The sequence below is a fragment of the Jaculus jaculus genome, chromosome 5, assembly GCF_020740685.1.
Source record: "Jaculus jaculus isolate mJacJac1 chromosome 5, mJacJac1.mat.Y.cur, whole genome shotgun sequence".
In the NCBI taxonomy this organism is placed as follows: domain Eukaryota; kingdom Metazoa; phylum Chordata; class Mammalia; order Rodentia; family Dipodidae; genus Jaculus; species Jaculus jaculus.
This window is the reverse complement of record NC_059106.1, coordinates 61,391,912-61,413,322: the sequence shown is the minus strand read 5'-3', so window position 1 is coordinate 61,413,322 and position 21,411 is coordinate 61,391,912. Positions and strand designations below refer to the sequence as shown.

General features: G+C 42.9%; 1 protein-coding gene across 1 annotated transcript in view; it reads right to left on the bottom strand.

The window, feature by feature from the left end:
* Positions 1-2,433: 2,433 nt before the first annotated feature.
* The window catches only part of Gmeb1 (glucocorticoid modulatory element binding protein 1), a 50,570-nt gene continuing 31,592 nt past the window's right edge, over positions 2,434-21,411 (bottom strand). Inside the window, exons 6-10 of the mRNA XM_045150932.1 lie at positions 17,603-17,760; positions 13,176-13,307; positions 11,610-11,747; positions 7,719-7,841; positions 2,434-3,271 (exon numbers count right to left, since the gene is read on the bottom strand). Coding sequence (XP_045006867.1) covers positions 2,571-3,271; positions 7,719-7,841; positions 11,610-11,747; positions 13,176-13,307; positions 17,603-17,760 — 1,252 coding nt within the window. The 3' untranslated portion in view covers positions 2,434-2,570. The remainder of the gene's footprint in view (positions 3,272-7,718; positions 7,842-11,609; positions 11,748-13,175; positions 13,308-17,602; positions 17,761-21,411) is intronic.

Genomic DNA, 21,411 nt, shown 5'->3' with positions numbered 1-21,411 from the left:
GGAAATGAAATATGCTTTTCTGGGTGCCAGTAACTGTTTCAGTCTTAGACTTTGTTTTTTATCTACCAACAGCAAACCTACGGGAGCAAGAAATAAAAATCCAGTTCCTTCTCTAAAGATATATAAAGGGCCAAAGGTGTGTTCTAAACTGAGTACGAAGTCAATTACTGGTTTTTTTTGTTTTGTCTTTCCCCCAAGGTAGGGTCTCACTGTAATCCTAACTGACCTGGAATTAACTATGTAGTCCCAGGGTGGCCTTGAAGTTACCACAATCCTACCTCTACCTCCTGAGTGCTGGGATTAAAGGTGTGCATGCCTGGTCTAGGTTTTTCTTTTTTGTTGTTGTTTGAGACACTGTCTCATGTATCTCAGGCTATCCTTGAAGTCTCTATGTAGCTGATGAACTGAACTTCAATCTTCCTGCCTCCATCTCCCAAGTGCTAGATACAGACATGTACTACCACGCCCAGTTTGTAACTAGAGATTGAACCCAAGGCCTCAAGCACTTTACCAAGCCCTATTAGAACTTCTGAATAAAAAAATAAAACTGTAATTATAAATCAAATGGAGTTCTCTCCCCATTTAGAAGCTTCCTTAGCTCTTTCTCTGATGGATAGAGGGATGTAATTTTCAGTTATATGACAGCATTTCCAACATGTGTTGGGAGAAAGACAGCTTTACGTGGACACTATATCTCCCTTTTGTCCAGGCTGACCTGGAACTCACACTGTAGTTCCAGGCTGGCCTTGAACTCACAGCTATCCTTCTTCCTTGACCTGAGTGCTGGGATTAAAGAAGGCATGCGTCACCATGCCAGGCTTTTTCTCTTCTTTTCTTTTTCTTTCTTGAGGTAGGGTCTTGCTCTAGTCCAGGCTGATCTAGAATTCATTACATAGTAGTCTCAGACTGACTTTGAATTCACAGCAGTCCTCATACCTTTGCCTCCCAAGTGCTGGGACTAAAGGTATGCACCACCATGCCTGGCTCCCTCTTTTTTTAAAAAAACAAGAAACTACAGGTCAGAGATTTCCTTTTAATTAAAAAAAAAAAAAAATCCTCCCACTCCTAAAGTGTGTGCTTTCTTTGACCTATTTTTCTATAAGTTGTCTGCATTTTCCTATATTTTTCCTAGTGTAGTAAACAATGCAATCAAATAAAAACCAGGGTCCACTCTTGCCCCAAACACTGAAGAGTCAGAGAAGGAATCACAGCATGGAAAATGGCCCAGTCCTAAATATACAAACATTTAGGGAAAAAATCCCTCCCCAAGACATTATTGACATTCCTGGTACAATATAATGTTGCAGACAATGTTTCTTTCCCAGGGAGTCCAGCTCACTAAGGAGACATCCAGTCCATGTCTCAGAAAGGCTAGAGATGTTACCAGTCTTCCCTGTCAAGCCTAAGGCTTTTTATAAGCTCAGTACTTCATAGAAACATCTGTGATATAAGCGGTATAAAAATGAGTCTAAAAGGGGATGAAGGCAGGCAGACGCCTGTCAATGTTCTCCAACTCAGCCAAAAAGCTGAAGAGCATGGGATATAGGAGACAGATGCCAGAGAGCTGAGGGATGAAGAGGAGAACAAGAGGAAGCACCAGATGAGTGGCTGCTTTTGGTTCCCAAGTGCGTGCACACAAACACACACACTCGCGCACACACACACTCGCACGCACGCATGCTGCACCAAAAACGGCAGCTGATCTGAATGAGGAACTCCTCTCAGAATCATGCAACAAAAATGACTGGCTTGGAGCCCCATACTCATGACAACCACAATCCAAGAACTAGAGCGATTTACACCATGTCACAGTTTGTAAAGGAATGGGCTGATTTGGACAGTACATGCTTTGATTAAGTAGGGAGCAAGGCGAATTCTCACCTTTAAACTCAAAGCATAGCTGTGGCATCCCTTGATTCCTATCACTGGCCTCCTCTCAAAATAACACACATGGCAGCAACCCTCGGAGAGCTCTAGAGGCATCTGATACCCCCTGGCAGTAGGAGAGTTCCCTTGTCTCAGCCTTGTCATAGCACTTCCCTTCGTAAGCTGCTGATGGCATGCTACCTTCCCCGCTAGGCAAAGTTCAGCTTCCTTTCGTTTTAGTTTTGCACTGGCCTCTGAGGCTATTCCCAGCACACACACACACACACACACACACACACACACACACACACAAACACACGTGCACTTCTGCATCCACATGTGAGCAGGTTGTCTTCCAGTGCAGGTCTGTGTTCCAGAGTTTTGTCAATGCATCTAACAAGAATAAAAGCACACATATGTACACAGACAAGCCTATCTGGAAAGGGTGCCTGACTTCCCCTAGGAGAAATAACTTTCTTGGGGTTCTGAATGACTAACTCTTTTAACATCTGGAAGGGCAGCTTGTTTTGTCCATTTTTTCAATGAGGGAGAGGAGGAACCCAACACTTTCAGTTACAACAAGATTTTTGTTTTGTTTTGTTTTTTTTAAAAAAGGATTCTATGTGGAAATGAGTGGGACAATGATAAAAATAAACATAATTAAAATTCCAAACCAAAACATAGCTCCTGGCCCAAGATCCCAGTTAATCCTCTAAGACCACAATCTCCACGTTGTGGACTTGATGCTGGTGCTCTTCCATCTCAGCCACTACTTTCTCCTCAGTCCTCAGCTCTGTCTCCAAGATGACTGCTTTGCCCTCAGTGTCTTCAGCCTCAGGGTCTGGGGCTGGGTCAATTTCAATGATGGTCTGCCCATCCTCCGAGGTGCTTTCAACAGCCTGGATTGCTGAGGTGAGGCCAGACTCCATGGCCACCAGCTCCACAGGGCTCACCATGGTGGCCATATTGCCCAGGGTACTCCCATCCTGCATGGTAGTGGAGCTTAGCAGCGCTAAGCTAGATGACGGGTGGATGGTCACTGTATCTGGCGAGCTGCTCTTGGCAGAGGAGACCACTGTGGCATAGCGAAAGAGCTGAGGACCAGAAGGCAGGGTGTGGACAGTCACAGGACTGGAGCCCTGGCTGAGGGTGGCCACTGGAATATTACCCATGGAAAACGACTGACCCACTGGGGTGATAGTGATAGGTGAGATGACTGTGAACTGAGGCTGCTGGGCGGGAGGAGAGGGGCTCAAGACAGTGGTAGAGGCTGGCCGCTGGAGCCGGGGCCTTTTTGGAGGCTTAGGCGTGCTCACAGGCATCAGTACCACATTTTGAACCGTCTGGGACTTCAGCCTGGGATCTTGGGCTTGTTTCTTTTGGTCTTCCAACTGGCGTTCCAGGTCTATGGAAGAAAAAAAGTAAAAGCAGCCTGTAGGCAAAAGTGGAATCTTAGGAACACTAGACAGGTAAAGGAGGTGTAAGGAAACATGGAATCTTGTCCTGGTTTTGCCACCATACAGCTTCAGACAAGTCACTCCATTGTTTCAGGCTGGAGAGATGGCTCAGAGGTTAAGGCACTTGCTTGCAAAGCCTGACAGCCTGGGTTCAATTCCCAAGTACCCACTCCATTGTTTCTAAGATGACTAGTGTGGAATTTTTTTCTTTTTGTTTTTTCAAAATAGGATCACAAGGTAGGTTTTTCAAGGTAGGTAGCTCAGGCGGACCTAGAATTCACTAGGTAGTCTCAGGCTGGCCTTGAGCTCACAGTGATCCTACTGCCTCTGCCTCAGTGTTGGGATTAAAGGCGTGTGATATCATGCCTGGCACACTTTCTTTTTTTTTTTTTTGGAGGCAGGGTCTCACTCTAGCCCAGGCTGACCTGGAATACACTATGTAGTCTCGGTGGCCTCGAACTCATGGCAATCCTCCTATCTCTGCCTCCTGAGTACTGAGATTAAAGGTGTGCACCACCATGACTGGCTCTGGCACACTTTTTAAAAAAAAATTATTTATTTTTATTTGAAAGAGGGAGAGAGAGGCAGGTAAGAGAAAATGAATGAGAGTGCCAGGGCCTTCAGTTGCTGCAATCAATTCCAGACACGGGCTGGAGAGATGACTTAGCAGTTAAGATGCTTAACTTAAGTTTACCTGCAAAGACAAAGGACCTCAGCTCAATTCCCCAGGACCCATGTAAGCCAGATGCACAAAGCGCTGCATGTGTCTGGAGTTCATTTGCAATGGCTGGAGGCCCTGGCATACCCATTTGCTCTCTCTCTCTCTCTGCCTTTCTTTTCTTTTTTTTTAAAATATATTTTTGTTCATTTTTTATTTATTTATTTGAGAGCGACAGACACAGAGAGAAAGACAGATAGAGGGAGAGGGAGGGAATGGGCATGCCAGGGCTTCCAGCCACTGCAAACGAACTCCAGACGCATGTGCCCCCTTGTGCATCTGGCTAACGTGGGACCTGGGAAACTGAGCCTCAAACCGGGGTGCTTAGGCTTCACAGGCAAGCGCTTAACTGCTAAACCATCTCTCCAGCCCTTTTCTTTTCTTCTTAATTTATTTTATTTATTTGAGAGAGAGGGAGATAAAGAGGCAGATAAAGAAATGAGTGTGTCAGAGCCTTCAGATACTGCAAACAAACTCCAGATGCATGAGCAACCTTGTGCATCTGGCTTATGTGGGTCCTGAAGAATCAAATCTGAGTCCTTTGACTTCGCAGGCAAACGCCTTAACCACTAAGTCATCCCTTCAGCCTCTCCCTTTTTTTTTTGATGTAGTCTCACTCTAGCCCAGGCTGACCTGGAAATCTCAGGGTCGCCTTGAAATCACAGTAATCCTCCTACTGCTCCTCCTGAGTGCTGGGATTAAAGGTGTGCACCACCATGTATGTCTGGCTCATGTTTGCCTCTTTCTCTCTCTCAAAAAAAAAAAAAAAAAAAATACTAGACACATTTGCCACCTTGAGCATCTGGCTTACATGAGTCCTGGGAATCAAACCTGGGACTTTTGGCTTTAACCACTAAGCAATCTTTCCTGCCCATTTTGTTTTGTTTTGGAGGTAGGGTCTCACTGTAGCACAGTGTGGTCTGGAATTCACTTGGTAGTCTCTCAGGGTGGCCTTGAACTCACAGCAATCCTCATTCTGCTGGAATTAAAAGGCATATGCCACCATGCCTGGCTTTTTTTTTTTTTTAAGATTTATTTGTTTATTTATTAGACAGAAAGAGGGAGAGAGAGAAAATGGGCACACAAGGGCCTTTAGCCATTGCAAACAAACTCCAGACACATGTGCCACCATATGCATCTGGCTTACGTGGGTACTGGTGAATTTAACCCAGGTCCTTTGGCTTTGTAGGCAAGTGCCTTAACTGCTAAGCCATCTCTCCAGCGCACCCCCCCCCCTTTTTCTTAATAAGCTTGATACAATGCATCACAGATGGAGAGCTCTGGGTAATGGTGTTAGTGTTTGTTTTTTTTTAATATCTTGTTTTTATTTGTTTGAGAGAGGGAAAGACACAGATAGAGAGAAAGAATGGACACACTAGGGCCTCAGCCACTGCAAATGAACTGTACATGCACCATTTTGTACATCTGGCTTTCACGGGTCCTGAGGAATCAAACCTGGGTCCTTTGGTTTTGCAGGCAAACACCTTAACCTCTAAGCCATCTCTCCAGATCAAGTATTTATTTATTTATTTTATTTATTTGCAAGCACAGAAAGATAGAGAGTAGAGAGCAGATGTGTGCACCACTTTGTGCATCTGGATTTATGTAGGTACTGGTAAATCAAGCCTGGGTCATTAAGCTTTAAGGGCAAGTGCCATAATCAAGGACCCATCTCTCCAGCCCACTTTTTTTTTTTTTAGGTAAAATTTAGCTCTATCCCAGGATGGCCTGGAACTTGTAATGTAGTCTCAGCATGAACACAAACTCATGGTGATCCTCCTACTTCTTCCTCCCTAATGCTGGGATTAAAGGTGTGCACCACCATGCCCAGCCCACTTTTTATTTTATTTTATTTTATTTATTTATTTGACAGCAACAGACAGAGAAAGAGGCAGAGAGAGAGGGGGTGGGAGGGAGGGAGAATGGGCGTGCCAGGGCCTCCAGCCACTGCAAACAAACTCCAAAGGCATGCAGCCCCTTGTGCATCTGGCTAACATGGGTCGTGGGGAGAGGAGCCTTGAACTGGGGTCCTTAGGCTTTACAGGCAAGCGCTGAACCAAGCTTTTTTAAAAACTTTTTTTGGTTATTTATTTTTACTTGAGAGCAACAGACAGAAATAGAAAGAGGCAGAGAGAGAGAGAGTGCGCGCACACGCACCAGGGCTTCCAGCTACTGCAAACGAACTCCAGATGCGTGCGTGGGTCCTGGGGAAGCGAGCCTCAAACCGGGGTCCTTAGGCTTCATAGGCAAGCGCTTAACCACCAAGCCATCTCTCCAGCCCACTTTTTTTTTTTTTTTTTGAAGTTAGGGCCTCACCCTAGGCAGGCACACCTGAAATTCACTATGTACTCTTAGGGTGGCCTCAAATTCAAGGCGATCCTCCTACCCAACTCTTTTTTTTCTTAATCAATACTTAATTGATTTAAAAATTGTTTTATTTGGGGCCAGGCATGGTGGCACATGCCTTTAATCCCAGCACTTGGGAGGCAGAGGTAGGAGCTGAATCACCATAAGATCTAGGCCACCCTGAAACTACATAGTGAATTCCAGGTGAACCTGAGCTACAGTGAGACTCTGCCATGGGGAAAAAAAAAGAATAAAATAAATAAACTGGGCTGGAGAGATGGCTTAGTGGTTAAGGTACTTGCCTGACAAGCCTAAGGACCTATGTTCAACTCTCTAGATCCCATGTAAACCAGATGCACAAAGGTGAGGCAAGCACAAGGTCACACATGATCACTAGGTGGCACAAGTGTCTGGAGTTCAATTGCAGAGGTTGAGGCGCCAGCGCAGCAATTCTCTCCCTCTCTAACTAAAATATTTTTTTAAATGTTTTACTTATTTGAGAAAAAGATAGAGAAATGGAGGTAGAAAAGGGAAAGTGGGCATGCCAGGGCCTCTAGCCACTGCAAACATACAAGATGCATGTACCACCTGTGCATCTGGTTTATGTGGGTACTGGGGAATTGATCCGGAGCCCTTGGACTTTGCAGACAATCACCTTAACTGCTAAGCCATCTCCCAGGCCCCTATTTATTTATTTGAGGTAGGGTTTCACTCTAGTCCAAGCTGACCTGGAACTCAATCTGTAGTCTCAGGGTAGCCTCAAATTCACGGTGATCCTCCTACCTCTGCCTCCCAAGGGCTAGGATTCACCCGGCCACCCCCAATCTTTTTTTTTTTTTTGAAATAGGGTTGGTTATTCTCTTTCAGCCCACAGAGCCAGTGTGAGCACCGGAGCATATGTTCTAAAAAGGTAGCTGTAGCCAGGCGTGGTGGCGCTCGCCTTTAATCCCAGTACTTGGGAGGCAGAGGAAGGAGGATCGCTGTGAATTCGAGGCCAGTGTAAGACTACATAGTGAATTCCAGGTCAGCCTGGGCTAGTGAGATTCTGCCTCAAAAAAACAAAAAAACAAAAACAAAAAAAAAAAAACAAACTAACTAAAAAGTAGTGCTTTGAGATGGAGAGATGGCTTAGTGGTTAAGGCGCTTGCCTGCAAAGCCAAAGGACCTGTGTTCAATTCCCCAGTATCCACATAAGCCAGATACCTTGGCCTCTGAGTGCTGGGATTGAAGTTGTGGGCCACCATGCCCAGCCTGGTAAATATGTTAATCCTCTGCAAAATTCAAGAATATGAGCAAAATGTTTCCTAAGAAGTGAGATAATTTATACGTACCTGTCAGAGTATAAAGAAACTGCTCTTCTCCTTGCTCTATTTGGTTCCTTCTGTTGTCCAAAACCTTCTTAACTGTGTCCATTAGGCCAAATGTATGTGCCACATTGTTAAGAACAGCAGCATCTATTTGAAACAAACACATGCCATAAAGTTAGACACAAGAGTTCTATACCCTGTTGTGGTGGCACACACCTTTAATCCCAGCACTTGAGAGGCAGAGGTAGGATTGCTGTGAGTTCAAGGCTACCCTGATACTAACAAATGAATTTCAGGTCAACCTGGGCTAGAGTGCAACCCTACCTCGAAAAACCAAAAAGAAAGGCTAGAGAGATAGCTTCGCAGCTAAAACTCTTGCCTGCAAAGTCTAGGGATATAGGTTCAACTCCCCAGAACCCATTTAAGATAAATGCACATGGTGACGCGTGTGTCTAGAATTCATTATGCAGTGGCAGGAGGCTCTAGCATGCCCATATTTGCTCTATCTCTCCCATAAATAAATAAACATAGATAAAATATTTAAATAGTAATTACATGTAAAATAGATTGTAAAACAAAAAGGTTTCTAAGACAGGTGCAGTAGTACACACCTTTAATCTCAGCACACGACAAGCAGAGGTAGGAGGATCATCATGAGTTCAAGGCCACCCTGAGACTACATAGTGAATTGCAGGTCAGCCTAGGATAGAGTAAGACCCTAACTTGAAAAACAAACAAACAACAAAAACTTTAGGGGGCCAGAGGGATGGCTTAGTGGTTAAGGTGTTTGCCTGCAAAGCCAAAGAACCCAGGTTTGGTTCCCCAGGACCCACATAAACCAGATGAACAAGGTGGCACATGCGTCTGGAGTTCATTTGCAGCAGCTGGAGGCCCTGGCACGCCCAGTCTCTCTATCTCTCTCCCTCTTTCCCTGTCAAATAAAAACAAAATATATTTAAAAAAAAAACTTGAAATAGTTGTATTGTCTGCCATTACTATTTTTTAATCTTTATTTTAGGGACAGAGACAGAGCAAGAGAGAGAAAATTGGTACACTAGGGCCTCAGTCACTACAATCAAACTCCAGACACTTGTGACACCAAAGGGGCTTGTGCAACCTTGCACTTGCCTCACCTTTGTGCATCTGGCATATATGGGATCTGGAGAGTTTTACACGGTCTTTAGGCTTCACAGGCAAACTCCTTAACCGCTAAGCCATCACTACAGCCCTTTCATTATTTTTTAAATATATTTATTGCAGAATGAGAGAGCAAACACTCATGGGTGCATGGGGACTTCTTACCACTGCAAATGAACTCCAGATGCACGTGCTATTTTATGCACCTGGCTTTACATGGGTACTAGGGGACTTAAACCTAGACTGTTAAGTTTTGCAAGTCAGCACCTTTAACCACTGATCAATCCCCCAAGCCTCTACTCTTATTACTTCTTTAAAAAATAATACATACTTTATTTGTTTGTTTTTGAGGTAGGGTCTTGCTCTAGCCCAGACTGACCTGGAATTCACTATGTAGTCTCAGGGTGGCCTCGAACTCACGGCAATCCTCCTACCTCTGCCTCCCAAGTGCTGGGATTAAAGGTGTGCACCACCACATCTGGCTAAAAAAATATTTTTTACTTTATTTATTTATTAGAGAGAGAGAGGCAGAGAGAGAGAGAGAAAGACAGTGGGTGCAGGAGGGCCTCTGCCCACTGCAAACAATGCACTCCAGACACATGCACCACCTTGTGCATCTGCCTTTATGTGGGTACTGGGGAGATGAACCTGGGTCTATTGGCTTTGCAGGCAAGTAACTGCTGCTAAGCCATCTCTCTACCCATGCCATCATTACTTCTTCCTCAACAATATTATTATTTTGGCTTTTTATTTTTTTAAAGGTAGGGTCTCACTGTAGCTCAGGCTGACCTGGAATTCACTATATTGTCTCATGGTGACCTCAAACTCACACAATCCAACTTCTGCCTCCTGAGTGCTGGGATTAAAAGCATGCACCACCATGCCTGGCTTGATGTCTTTTTGTTGTTGTTGTTCTTGTTTTGTTTTGGTTTTGGTTTTTTGAGGTAGGGTGTTACTTTAGCCCATGCTGATCTGGAATTCACTATGAAATCTTGGGCTAGCCTCAAACTCACAGTAATTGTCCTATCTCTGCCTCCCTGTAGTGCTGGAATTAAAGGTGTGTACCACCATGGTTGGCTATTTTGGTGTTCTACTTTTTTTATTATAATATTTTATTTATTTATTTATTAGAGACACAGAGAGATAAAGAGTCAGATAGAGAATGGGCACAGCAGGACCTCCAGCTATTGAAAACAAACTCCAGATGCATGAGCCACCTGTGCATCTGGCTTATGTGGGTACTAGGGAATCAAACCTGGGTCATGGAGTTCGTTTGCAGTGGCTGGAAGCCCTGCTGTGCCCATTCTCTCTCTTTCTGCCTCTTTCTCTCTCTCTTGCTCTCTAAAATAAATAAAAATAATACATACACACACACACACACACACACACACATTTGCAAAGAGAGAGAATGGGCATGGCAGGGACTCTAGCCACTGCAAACAAACTCCAAATGCATGTACCACTTTGTATACCTGGCAGTATATGAGTACTGGGAAATTGAGTCTGGACGGGCAGGCTTTGTAAGCAAGTGTCTTTATTAAGTACTAAGCATTCTCCCTAACTCTCCTTTATAATTTTAAAAAAATTATTCATTTACTTGCATTTGTGTGTATATGTATGTGCATATACCAGGATCTCTGGCTGCTCGAAACAAATATCCATCCAGCTTTACATGGATGGCTGGGAAGCAACAAAAGTCATTTAAAGGTACTTCAACTGCTAAGCCTACTCTCCAGCCCTTCCTTAACTTAAATTTTAAGGCATGGCATGGTGGCACACACCAGCAGTCCCAGCACGAAGGAATCAAAGGACCATGAGTTTGAAGCTAACATGGGCTACACAGCAAGACTCTTTCTCAGAGGATTCTAATAACATCAAAGCTGGGGAGATGGTTCAGGGGATAAAGTGGCTGGCATGCAAGCATGAGAATCTGAGTGGGTCTCCATGTAAAAAAGGGTGTGGTGGTTCATGCCTGTAATCCCAGTGCTGAGAAAGCAGAGACATAAGAATCCAAGAGCTCATTGGCTAGCTGGTGTAGCTGAATTGGTGGGAACTGGGTTTGGTGAAAGACCCTGTCCCAAGAAAATATGGTGGAGAATAACCGAGGAAGATCCCCAATATCAATGTCTGGCCTCTAATACACATGCTCACGTACGTGTATGTGCACCCTTACACATGTACATACAAATATACACACACCCTAACTTTTTTTTTTCTTTTGGCTTTTTTAATTTTATTTTTTTTGTTTATTTTTATTTATTTATCTGAGAGTGATAGACAGTGAGAGAGTGAGAGAGAGAGAGAGAGAATGGACACACCAGGGCCTCCAGCCACTGCAAATGAACTCCAGACATGTGTGTTCCCTTGTGTGTCTGGCTAATGTGGGTCCTAGGGAATGGAGCCTCAAACCAGGGTCCTTAGGCTTCACAGGCAAGCGTTTAACCGCTAAGCCATCTCTCCAGCCCTCTTTTGGCTTTTTTGAAGAAAGGTCTATCTAGCTCAGAATGACCTGAAACTCACTCTGTAGCCCAGGCCAGCCTCAAACTCATGGTGTTCCTACCTTAGCCTCCTGAGTGCCAGGATTAAAGGCATGTGCCACCATACCCAACTTGGGAACCCCTTTGACTTCCACTCTAAATCTGTTTCTCTCTTAGTGGTCTTTAACCTTCCTTATATATAAAATAAAGATAATAATACCAGTTGTGTAGTTAATAGGAACATGCCTACAGTTATGAGTATTCAATAAATGATAGTTCTTACTAGGATCAGTGAACTTACCTGAGACCTGGAAGGGAGCCTGTATGAGCCGCTGCTGAACTCCCCTGAGAAGTTCCTCTATTTCCTTCTGTATATTGCAGACAACCTCTTCCATCAACCCTACATCTGCTATTCCTTTCCAGAACATCAAAGTGTCCTCTGGCACAGAAAGGATAAGAGGGTAAACAAAGGATGCTACTCAGACACTTAGGCACATTCTAGTGTTAAATTCAAAATTATTTTAATACAAAAGGATTTCTTATTAGGACATTTCTGGGAAAAGTTAAAGAACTTCTAGAACATTAGCTGCTTGCCTAAGCTGGCATCTAATTACTTAGCTCCATCAGACTCTTAAGGGCTTGGGATAATTGCTACAATTTGTCATGCCCTCTACTTATGACTCTAGCTATAAAAACAGACATGTAAATCTAATGAAAATATTAAGCTAAATAGAAAATAAATATTTGTAGGGCATGGTGGCACATGCCATTAATCCCAGCACTTGAAGGATTGCTGTGAGTTTTAGGCCTTTGAGGCCACCCTGAGACTACATAGTGAGTTTCCAGGTCAGCCTGGGCTTAATTTTTTTTTTTTTTTTGAGGTAGGGTCTCACTCTAGCCCAGGCTGACCTGGAATTCACTATGTATTCTCAGGGTGGCCTCAAACTCATGGTGATCTGCCCACCTCTGTCTCCCAAGTGCTGGGATTAAAAGTGTGTACCACCACACCCGGCTTACAATTTATGTTTTTAAAATATTGGACACTAAATATTACTTGCTCAAATTCAATTTTTAATTAAATAATATTCAATACTATAAAAGTTAGAGAATAGTAAACTAAATATTAATTCATAGCTATACTCTTCCTAGTCCATATTTATATATAAACAACACATAAAAGCTGGGTGACAGAAGGGGCTCTAAGATCCCTCCAAATAATGGTTGTGTCTTTTCATTTATGTACCCAGTATATAGTAACAATGCCAACTAAAAACAGGCAATAATTAAGGAAATTAATAAGTGCAGAAGATATGAAGCCTTTCCTGATCCCTCTAAGTGAATTATTAATCACTACCCTCTACACTACATACTACCTAATTTTTCCTTCTAATGTCTCAAAGCTTGCTTTAGTTAGGAAATGTGTCAGAAAGCCAGGCAGGGTGGCATATGCCTTTAACCTCTGCACTCAGGAGGCAGAGGTAGGAGTGCCATGGGTTCAAGGCCAGCCTGAGACTACATAGTAAATTCCAGGACAGCCTGGGCTAGAGTGAGATCCTACCTTGAAAAAAAAAAGTGTCAGAGAGGGGGCAGTTGGTAAGAGACATGGACAAATAGCCAAATTTAGCTTTGACCCTTACTGGCCTTGGACATGCTATTGAATCTTTCTGAATTTCTATTCCTTTATATGTAAAATATGTTCTACAACGTGGTAGCATGGATTAAAATAAGATGTTCTTAACTATAGTTAGTATTCAAATTTATGAGGAAGAAACAGCATAAGTAATCAAGAGGCCTTCTTTGTCCATAATCTCAAGGATGATAAAGGATATAAGACCCTATAAAAGATACAAGTCATGCAGAAGAGTACCTGAAATTTCCTCTGAATCTTTTTTCATGCCCTCCTCTGTAGCCATCGTGACAGCAGCAGTGAGAGCTGAATTCCATTCCAGCCCCGCCTCTTCCATGCTCTCTTCTGAGATGGCAATCTGTGTAATACTACCTAAATGAATACCATTAGATTGAAGCCAGTGAGTTTTATGAAAGTTATTCCTATCCTCTATCTCATACTCACAGCTGCAAAGATGGAGAAATCTAAATATGCCTGCCTCTTACCTGTAGGACCATATTTTAACCAGACATCTAAGTAAGCCAGGATGAAAACCCACCTTGCAAAAGAAAAAGATAACAAAATCACAAGAGCTATCTGCTTACTAAGCAGATGCTCTTGAAAAGACTGAAGGTAGACCTGATGGCCAGGGAGCCCAACCAAGACATACTGAGTATAAGAACCTAAAATATTTTAAAGTGGTGTGCTTTGTCATGAACCCTAGTACAAACATGTTTGATACTAAGCATCTAGAATTCCTGAAGTTGCCATAGCTAACTAATTTAATCAGCCTGTAAAGAGAAAGCAAGAGAAATAGAGACAAAAAAAAAAAAAAAAAAAAAAAAGGTAAGAGCCAGGCATTGTAGTGCATGCCTTTAATCCCAATCCCAGCACTCAGGAGACAGAGGTAAGAGGATCACCATGAGTTTGAGGCCACCCTGAGACTACATAGTGAATTCCAGGTTAGCCTGAGCTACAGTGAGACTCTGCCTTGAAAAAAACAAAGAAACAAACAAACAAAAAAAAGAAATTATGAAATCTGCAGGAAAATGGATGGCTCTGGAAAGGATTATACTTAGTGAAGTAACCCAGGTCCAGAAAGCCAAACATCACATGTTCTGTCTCATATGTAGATCCTAGCTACAAATGATTAGACTTCTATGTGAGTAAGAATAAAACTTAGTAGCAGAAGCCAGTAAGCTAGGAAGGAGATATTAAGGAAATACAAAGGGAGGGAGGGAGGGAGGACTTAATAGGATACTATGGTATATATGTAAGTAGGAGAACAGATTAATGGGGGTGGAAAGGCCTAAGTGGGATCCAGGGAAGAGACTGAATAAAGGAAAGGTAGGGAGAGCGCTAATCAACATCTAAGAGGGTATAAATAAGTCATATGGAAACCTACTTTTTTGGACAATGGAACACCCAGAAGCCATAGATTATTCTTTGAAAATCATCAGTACCAAGGATAGGATACCTTCCAAAGAGTGTTGGTTAGGGAGGTCCCTGATACACCTAAAATATTATAGCCTATTGCCAAGGCTTTATTTACAACCAGGAATAGATGCTAAGACCCTATTGTGGAAGACTCCAGATACTTGGGCTGCAAGTTCACTGAGAAATCCTGCTGGAGCTGAGCTGAAAACCTCCTCCATGTAGACCAGCTGGCAGAAAGCTGGAAAAAGCTACACTGCATGCAGTTCAATGGGAGAGAGAGAAATCACCAGTGGAGATACTCAACAGTGGACACTGCAAACCTTAAATTTGGTCAGTCAGACCAAATGAGCCAACAGGTGTAATAGTGGTATATCTGTTTTGGGGGAAACCAACCACCCACTCTCTAATTGGAATGGAGGCCCTCTCCATGAGTGGGAATACATGCCTGATACTGATAACCTATGACAGGGGTAGTCATGAGCCCTAGGGGTGTAACATCTGCTGGTGTCTGGCTAAATGTACATATTATGCTCACCAAACTGTCCAGTAAGCACTTTTCTTAATGTTTATATCCATATATCAATGCTAGTCTCACTTTTGGTTAGAGAAGCTTCTCTTTTTAGATGGTGGTGACCATGGAATGACTCAAAAGGTACCATAGCACTGAGAACAGCACTGAGTGACAGAGGAGTACTCAGCACTGGAACAACTCTGCCACACCTTCCAAGGCTCAGGGTCCATTGCAGAAGAGGTGGTGGGAAGAATGTAAGAGTCAAAAGAAGGGTATGACTCCTTACAACGTTCTCCTCCAGGCATAAAATGGCCTGGATATCTATGAACTCCCAGTGCCTGACACAACCTACATAAGACCATCATAATAAGAGGAAAAAATAATGACATAAAAATAAAAGAGGCTAGCCAGGCATGGTGGTGCACACCTTTAATCCCAGCACTTGAGAGGCAGAGGTGGGAGGATCATCGAGAGTTTGAGGCCACCCTGAGACTACATAGTTAATTCCAGGTCAGCCTGGACCAGAGTGAGACCCTACCTCGAAAAACAAAATTAAATAAATAAATAATAAATAAAATAAAATAAAATAAAAGAGGCTAGCTGGGAGTGGTGGTGCATGCCTTTAATCCCAGCACTAAGGAGGCAGACGTAGGAGGATTGCTGTGAGTTCAAGGCCACCCTGAGAATCCATAGTGAATTCCAGGTCAGCCTGGGCTAGAGTGAGACTCTACCTCGTAAAACCAAAAATAATAATAAATAAATAAAATAAAAGAGACTAGCCAGGCAAGGTGGCACATGCCTTTAATCCCAGCACTCAGGAGGCAGAGGTATGAGGATCACTGTTAGTTCAAGGCCACTCTGAAAGTACATAGTGAATTCCAGGTTAGCTGAGCTAGAGCAAGACCCTACCATGAAAAACCAAAAACTAAATAAATAAGTAAAAGAGACTAGCCAGGCATGGTGGTGCACGCCTTTCATCCCAGAACTCGGGAGGCAGAGGTGTGAGGATCACCATGAGTTCAAGGCCACCCTGAGACTATAGATGGAATTCCAGGTCAGCGTGAGGTAGAATGAGACCCTACATTGAAAAACCAAAAAAAAAAAAAAAAAAAGAGAGAGAGAGAGAGAGAGAGAGAGAGAGGGGGGGAATGTATGATGGAGAGTGGAGTTGCAAAGGGGGAGGTGGGAGCAGAAAGGGAATTCCAATGGTCTATTGTCTATAATTATGGAAGCTGTCAAAAAAAAAAAAAAATTAAAGGTTGGAGAGCTGCTTAGTGGATAAGACACTTGCCAGCGAAACCTAAGGACCCAGGTTCCTCAATCATTTCTGTAGTCAGGCTACCTTAACAATGAACTACTCCATTTTACTTTGTTTTAGCCTAAACTCTCTTTCCTTCTTATCATTCCTTTGGGCCCATTCTGGACAGTTCCTTCTTTGGGATTTTTCCATCTGCAGACAAAGATAAGTTTTAACTCTTCAGCAATTAACTTTTATAGTAACTTAGTGAATCAGTTCAACTTTTAGCATCTGGCATTACATGGTTACTGAGGCTCAAACCCAGGTCATTAGGCTTTGTAGGCAAGCACCTGAACCGCTAAGCCATCTCTCCAGCCATAAAACATTATTTTCAAGTAGAGTATGTTCCTAACTTTTTGGATCTTGGGCATTCTGGTGACTCTGTTGGGCATTTTCAAGATTTTATGATAGTAATTGACACATTTTATTCATTTATTTATTTTTTACAAGGTAGGGTCTTGCTAGGCAAGGCTGACTTGGAATTCACTATGTAGTCTCAAGGTAGCCTTGAACTCATGGCAATCCTCCTACCTGTACCTTCTGAGTGCTGGAATTAAAAGCATATACCACTACACCCAACTAATAAAATTTTTTAAAAGTCAAAATCAAGCAGAGAGAGAGAAAATGGGCACAGCAGGGGCTCTTTCCACTGCACATGAATTACAGATGTATGTGCACTGGCTTACAAAACCACATGCACAAAGGAGAATATGACTGGTGTTTGTTTGCAAGCTTGCAAAGTGTGCCAACCAAAGTTCAATTCCCAGTACCCAAATAAAGCCAGATGCACAAAATGATGCATGCATCTGGAGTCCAGGTAAGCCTGGGCTAGAATAAGACCCTACCTCAAAAACAAAAAGCAGGGCTGTAGGGATAGCTTAGCAGTTATGGCCCTTGCCTACAAACCCTAAGGACACAGGTTCAACTCCCTAAGACCCACATAAGCCAGATACACAAAGTGGCATATATGTCTGCAGTTTGTTTAAAGAGGCTGAAGGCCTTGGTGTGCCCATTCTCTTTTTCTTTTTGCTGAAGTGAAAAGTAGGAATTGTTTATTTTTTTTCTCAATTTTTATTAACATTTTCCATGATTATAAAAAAATTCCATGGTAATACCCTCCCTCCCCCCGCCCATTTTCTCTTTTTCTATCTGCCTCTCCACCCCCCCACCAAATAATAAATAAAATTTAAAAAAAAAAAAAAAAACAGAGGGAGAGAGAGAGAGAGAGAGGGAGAAGGAGGAATACCAGGGAAGCTGAGCATGCAGTATCTGCCTATAATCTGAACACCAAGAAGGCAAAAGCATGAGGATCATAAGTTCAAGGACAGCCTGGACTAGTTAGTGAAACTCTATTCTAGAACAACAAAAAAACCACCTGGGAGAAGTGAGGGGCAGACGTGCTGCTGAAAAGCACTGGGTTTCAGGTGGTTTCCTACCCCCTACCATCAGCCGCGGTGGGTGTCTGCACCACGCTTGTCTGCTGTCCTGGCACGGGAGCTCTTGCACTGCTGATGAGAAGATCAAATTTGGTACTTCTGCAGGTATTGGAGCAAACTTTGTCATGTTGGTAGAAATCAATCTGTCCGGAGTCCATCATTTTCCTGTTCAGGAGACAAGAAGTACCAGTTCAGCTTGTATTTCATCTACAGAGAACTGGGCCCAAGGAACAACAGGGACAACCTGCTGAGTCTGTATAGGTTAATGAAGCCTAATAATATTTGGAGTCATTAGATTATAAAAACTCTAAATGGCCATATAAAATTTTCATTACTCTTGACCACAATGACCAGTATGCTCTCACTGTATGAGTTTACTCATTATAAATATGCTCTTCTAGTTGCTGTTACCACCACGCATTACATATATATTAAGAATGTTGCTGAATGTCAAACCTGACAAGGGAAATATGCTAGCTCATATCCAACAAAATTGAGAAATAGACCAGGAACACCTGTTGCTATTCCCCTCTCCCATTCTCTCTGTACAAGGTTTCATATCCAAGCTGGCCTCAAACTCACTATGTACTCAAAAGGGCTTTATGCCCCTGATCCTCCTGTATGCTTCACCTCCCAAGTGCTGAGATCAGAAGTGGGCACTCCTGTACCTCATAGTACTGCCACAGTTCAGAATTCCTAGATTATTGTCACTTTTTTCTTTTCTTTTTCAAGGTAGAATCTAGTTCTATCCGAGGCTGACCTGGAATTCACTATATAGTCTCAGAGTGGCCTTGAACTCACAGCAGTCCTCCTACCTCTACCTCCTTAATGCTGGGATTCAAAGCATGCACCACCACACTCAGCCTTTTTTCGTTTTTTAAAGATTTATCTATTTATTTAAGACAGAGAGAGGGAGGGGGAGAAAAAGAGAGGGAGAGAGAGAATGGGCACATCAGGGCCTCTAGCCATATGCATCTGGCTTACGTGGGATTTGGAGAATCGAACCAGGGTCCTTAGGTTTTGCAGGCATACACCTTAACCACTAAGCCATATCTCCAGATCCCCCCCACCTTTTATTTTTTGAGGTAGGGTCTTGCTGTAGCCCAGGCAGACCCAGAATTCACTATGTAGTCTCAGGCAGGTTTCAAACTCATAGTGATCCTCCTACCTCTGCTGTCCCAGTACTGGGGCACCATGCCCAGCTATTTTTTTTTTTTTTTTAATGAGAGAGAAAGAATTGGAGTATCAGGGCCTCTAGCAGGAATTGGCATGCCAGGGCCTCTAGCCACTGCAATGAAACTCCGTATGCATTTACCACCTTGTGCAGATGCATGACCCAGTGCACATGTGTCACCTTGTGCATCTGGCTTACATGGGTTCTGAGGAGTCACACCTGGGTCACTAGGCCTCACAGTGCACATGCCTGGGTTTAAAATTTTTTTTTCTTCCATTAAGAACTCATTGTTTCATGCATATTAGGCAAACTTTCTACTAGTGAACTATACCATAAGCTTTACAAAGATTTCTTTAAAAAGAGTTTAAAAAATATTGAAACAAGGGCTGGAGAGATGGCTTAGCGGTTAAGTGCTTGCCTGTGAAGCCTAAGGACCCCGGTTCGAGGCTCAGTTCCCCAGGACCCACGTTAGCCAGATGCACAATGGGGCGCACGCGTCTGGAGTTCATTTGCAGTGGCTGGAAGCCCTGACACGCCCATTCTCTCTCCCTCTGTCTCTATCTGCCTCTTTCAGTCTATTGCTCTCAAATAAATAAATGAAATAAACAAAAAATTAAAAAATAATATTGAAACAAGGCATGGTGGCACATGCTTATAATCCCCGTACTGGGTGGCTGAGACAGGAGGAACACCATGAGTTCAAAGGCCAGTCTAGGCTAAAGAGTGAATTCAGGTCAGTCTGGGCTAGAATGACAGCCTGTCTCAAAAAAAAGAGAGGGGTAGTGAGGCATGGTGGCACACGCCTTTAATCCCAGCACTCGGGAGGCAGAGAGAGGAGGATCACCTTGAGTTCAAGGCCACCCTGAGACTACATAGTTAATTCCAAGTAGACCTGGACCAGAATGAGATCATACCTCAAAAAAAGAGAGAGAGAGAAAAAAAAAAAAAAAAGAGAGAGAGAGAGGAGGTTAAAGAGACAGCTTTAGTGGTTAAGGCACTTGCCTGTAAAGCCTAAGAACCCAGTTTCAGTTCCCCAGGACCTGTGTAAGCCTGATGCACAAGGTGGTGCCTCCGTCTGGAGTTTGTTTGCAGTGGGGCTAGAGGCCTTGGTGCACCCATTCTCTCCTCTGCTCCAATAAATAAATAAAATAGTTTTTAAAAAGAGGTAAGATATTCTCAAGAGTATGCTGCATATTCTCTTATAATTTTCTATTGTTTTGGGGTTGTATACTGTGAGTGTGTGTGTGTGTGTTTTTCTGGACAGTGGCTCTCTATGTGGATTAGACTATCTGGGAATTTACTCTATAGTCTATATTAACCTCACACTCAATATCCTCCTGCCTCTACTACCTAAGTACTGGGATTACCAGCACCACCATACCCAACTAGAAATTTCTAATTCCTTTACAATTTAAAAAAAAAAATTTCTAGGTAAGGCCTCACTCTAGCTCAGGCTGACCTGTAATTCACTATGTGGTCTTAGGATAGCCTCGAACTCTCCGCAATCTTCCTACCTTTGCCTCCCAAGTGCTGGGATTAAAGGTGTGCACAACCACGCCTGGCTTTTTTTTTTTTTTTTTTTTTTTTTTAATTTGAGAGAGAGAGGCAGATAGAGAGAGAATGGGTACACCAGGGCCTCTAGCCACTACAAAAGAAATACAGACGCATGTACCACCTTGTGCATCTGGCTTACATGGGTATTGGGGAAACAAACCTAGGTACCTAAGCTTCATAGGCAAATGCCTTAACTGCTAAGCCATCTCTCCAACCTGAAATTTCTTTCATTTTTTCTTTTTTGGTTTTTTCCAGGTAGGGTCTCACTCTAGCTCAGGCTGATCTGGAACTCACTATATACTCTCAGGGTGGCCTTGAACTCATGGTGATCCTCCTCCCTCTGCCTCCCGAGTGCTGGGATTAGAGGTGTGCACCATCACACCCAGCAAATTTCTAATTCTTAACAATACTTGAGCTTTTTCCAGGCTAGAGAGATGGCTCAGCAGTTAAGGTATTTGCCTGAAAAGCCTAATAACCTGAGTTCAATGCACAAAGTGGCACATGCATTTGGCGTTCATTTGTAGTGGCTGAAGGCCCTGGGGAAACCCATTCTCTCTATTTGTCTCTCTTCTCTCCCTTTTTACAAATAAATACAAATATTAAACTTTTTTGATCAGAAAATGAGTATTCAAGGAATAATCATTTTTATCTTCACTAGGGAAAAACTACAATAGTAAAGTTATTGTAAAAACAAAAAGGAGGGCTGGAGAAGTGGCTTAGCAGTTAAGCGCTTGCCTGTAAAACCTAAGGACCGTGGTTTGTGGATTGAGTCCCCAGGACCCACGTTAGTCAGATGCACAAGGTGGTGAATGCATCTGGAGTTTGTTTGCAGTGGCCAGAGGCCCTGGCGCGTCCATTCTCTCTCTCTCTATCTGCCTCTTTCTCTCTCTGTCACTCTCAAATAAAAATTTTAAAATAAAAAAAAAAAGGAGTGGGAAATACTATATTCTGATGTTCATTCTGTGGTAAAGTAACAGGAATTCATTGTGTAACTGCTGTTTCTCAAAAGTACCTTTCTCTTTTATTTTTTTTTTATTTTTTTATTTTTTATTATTTATTATTTATTATTTATTTATTTATTTGAGAGC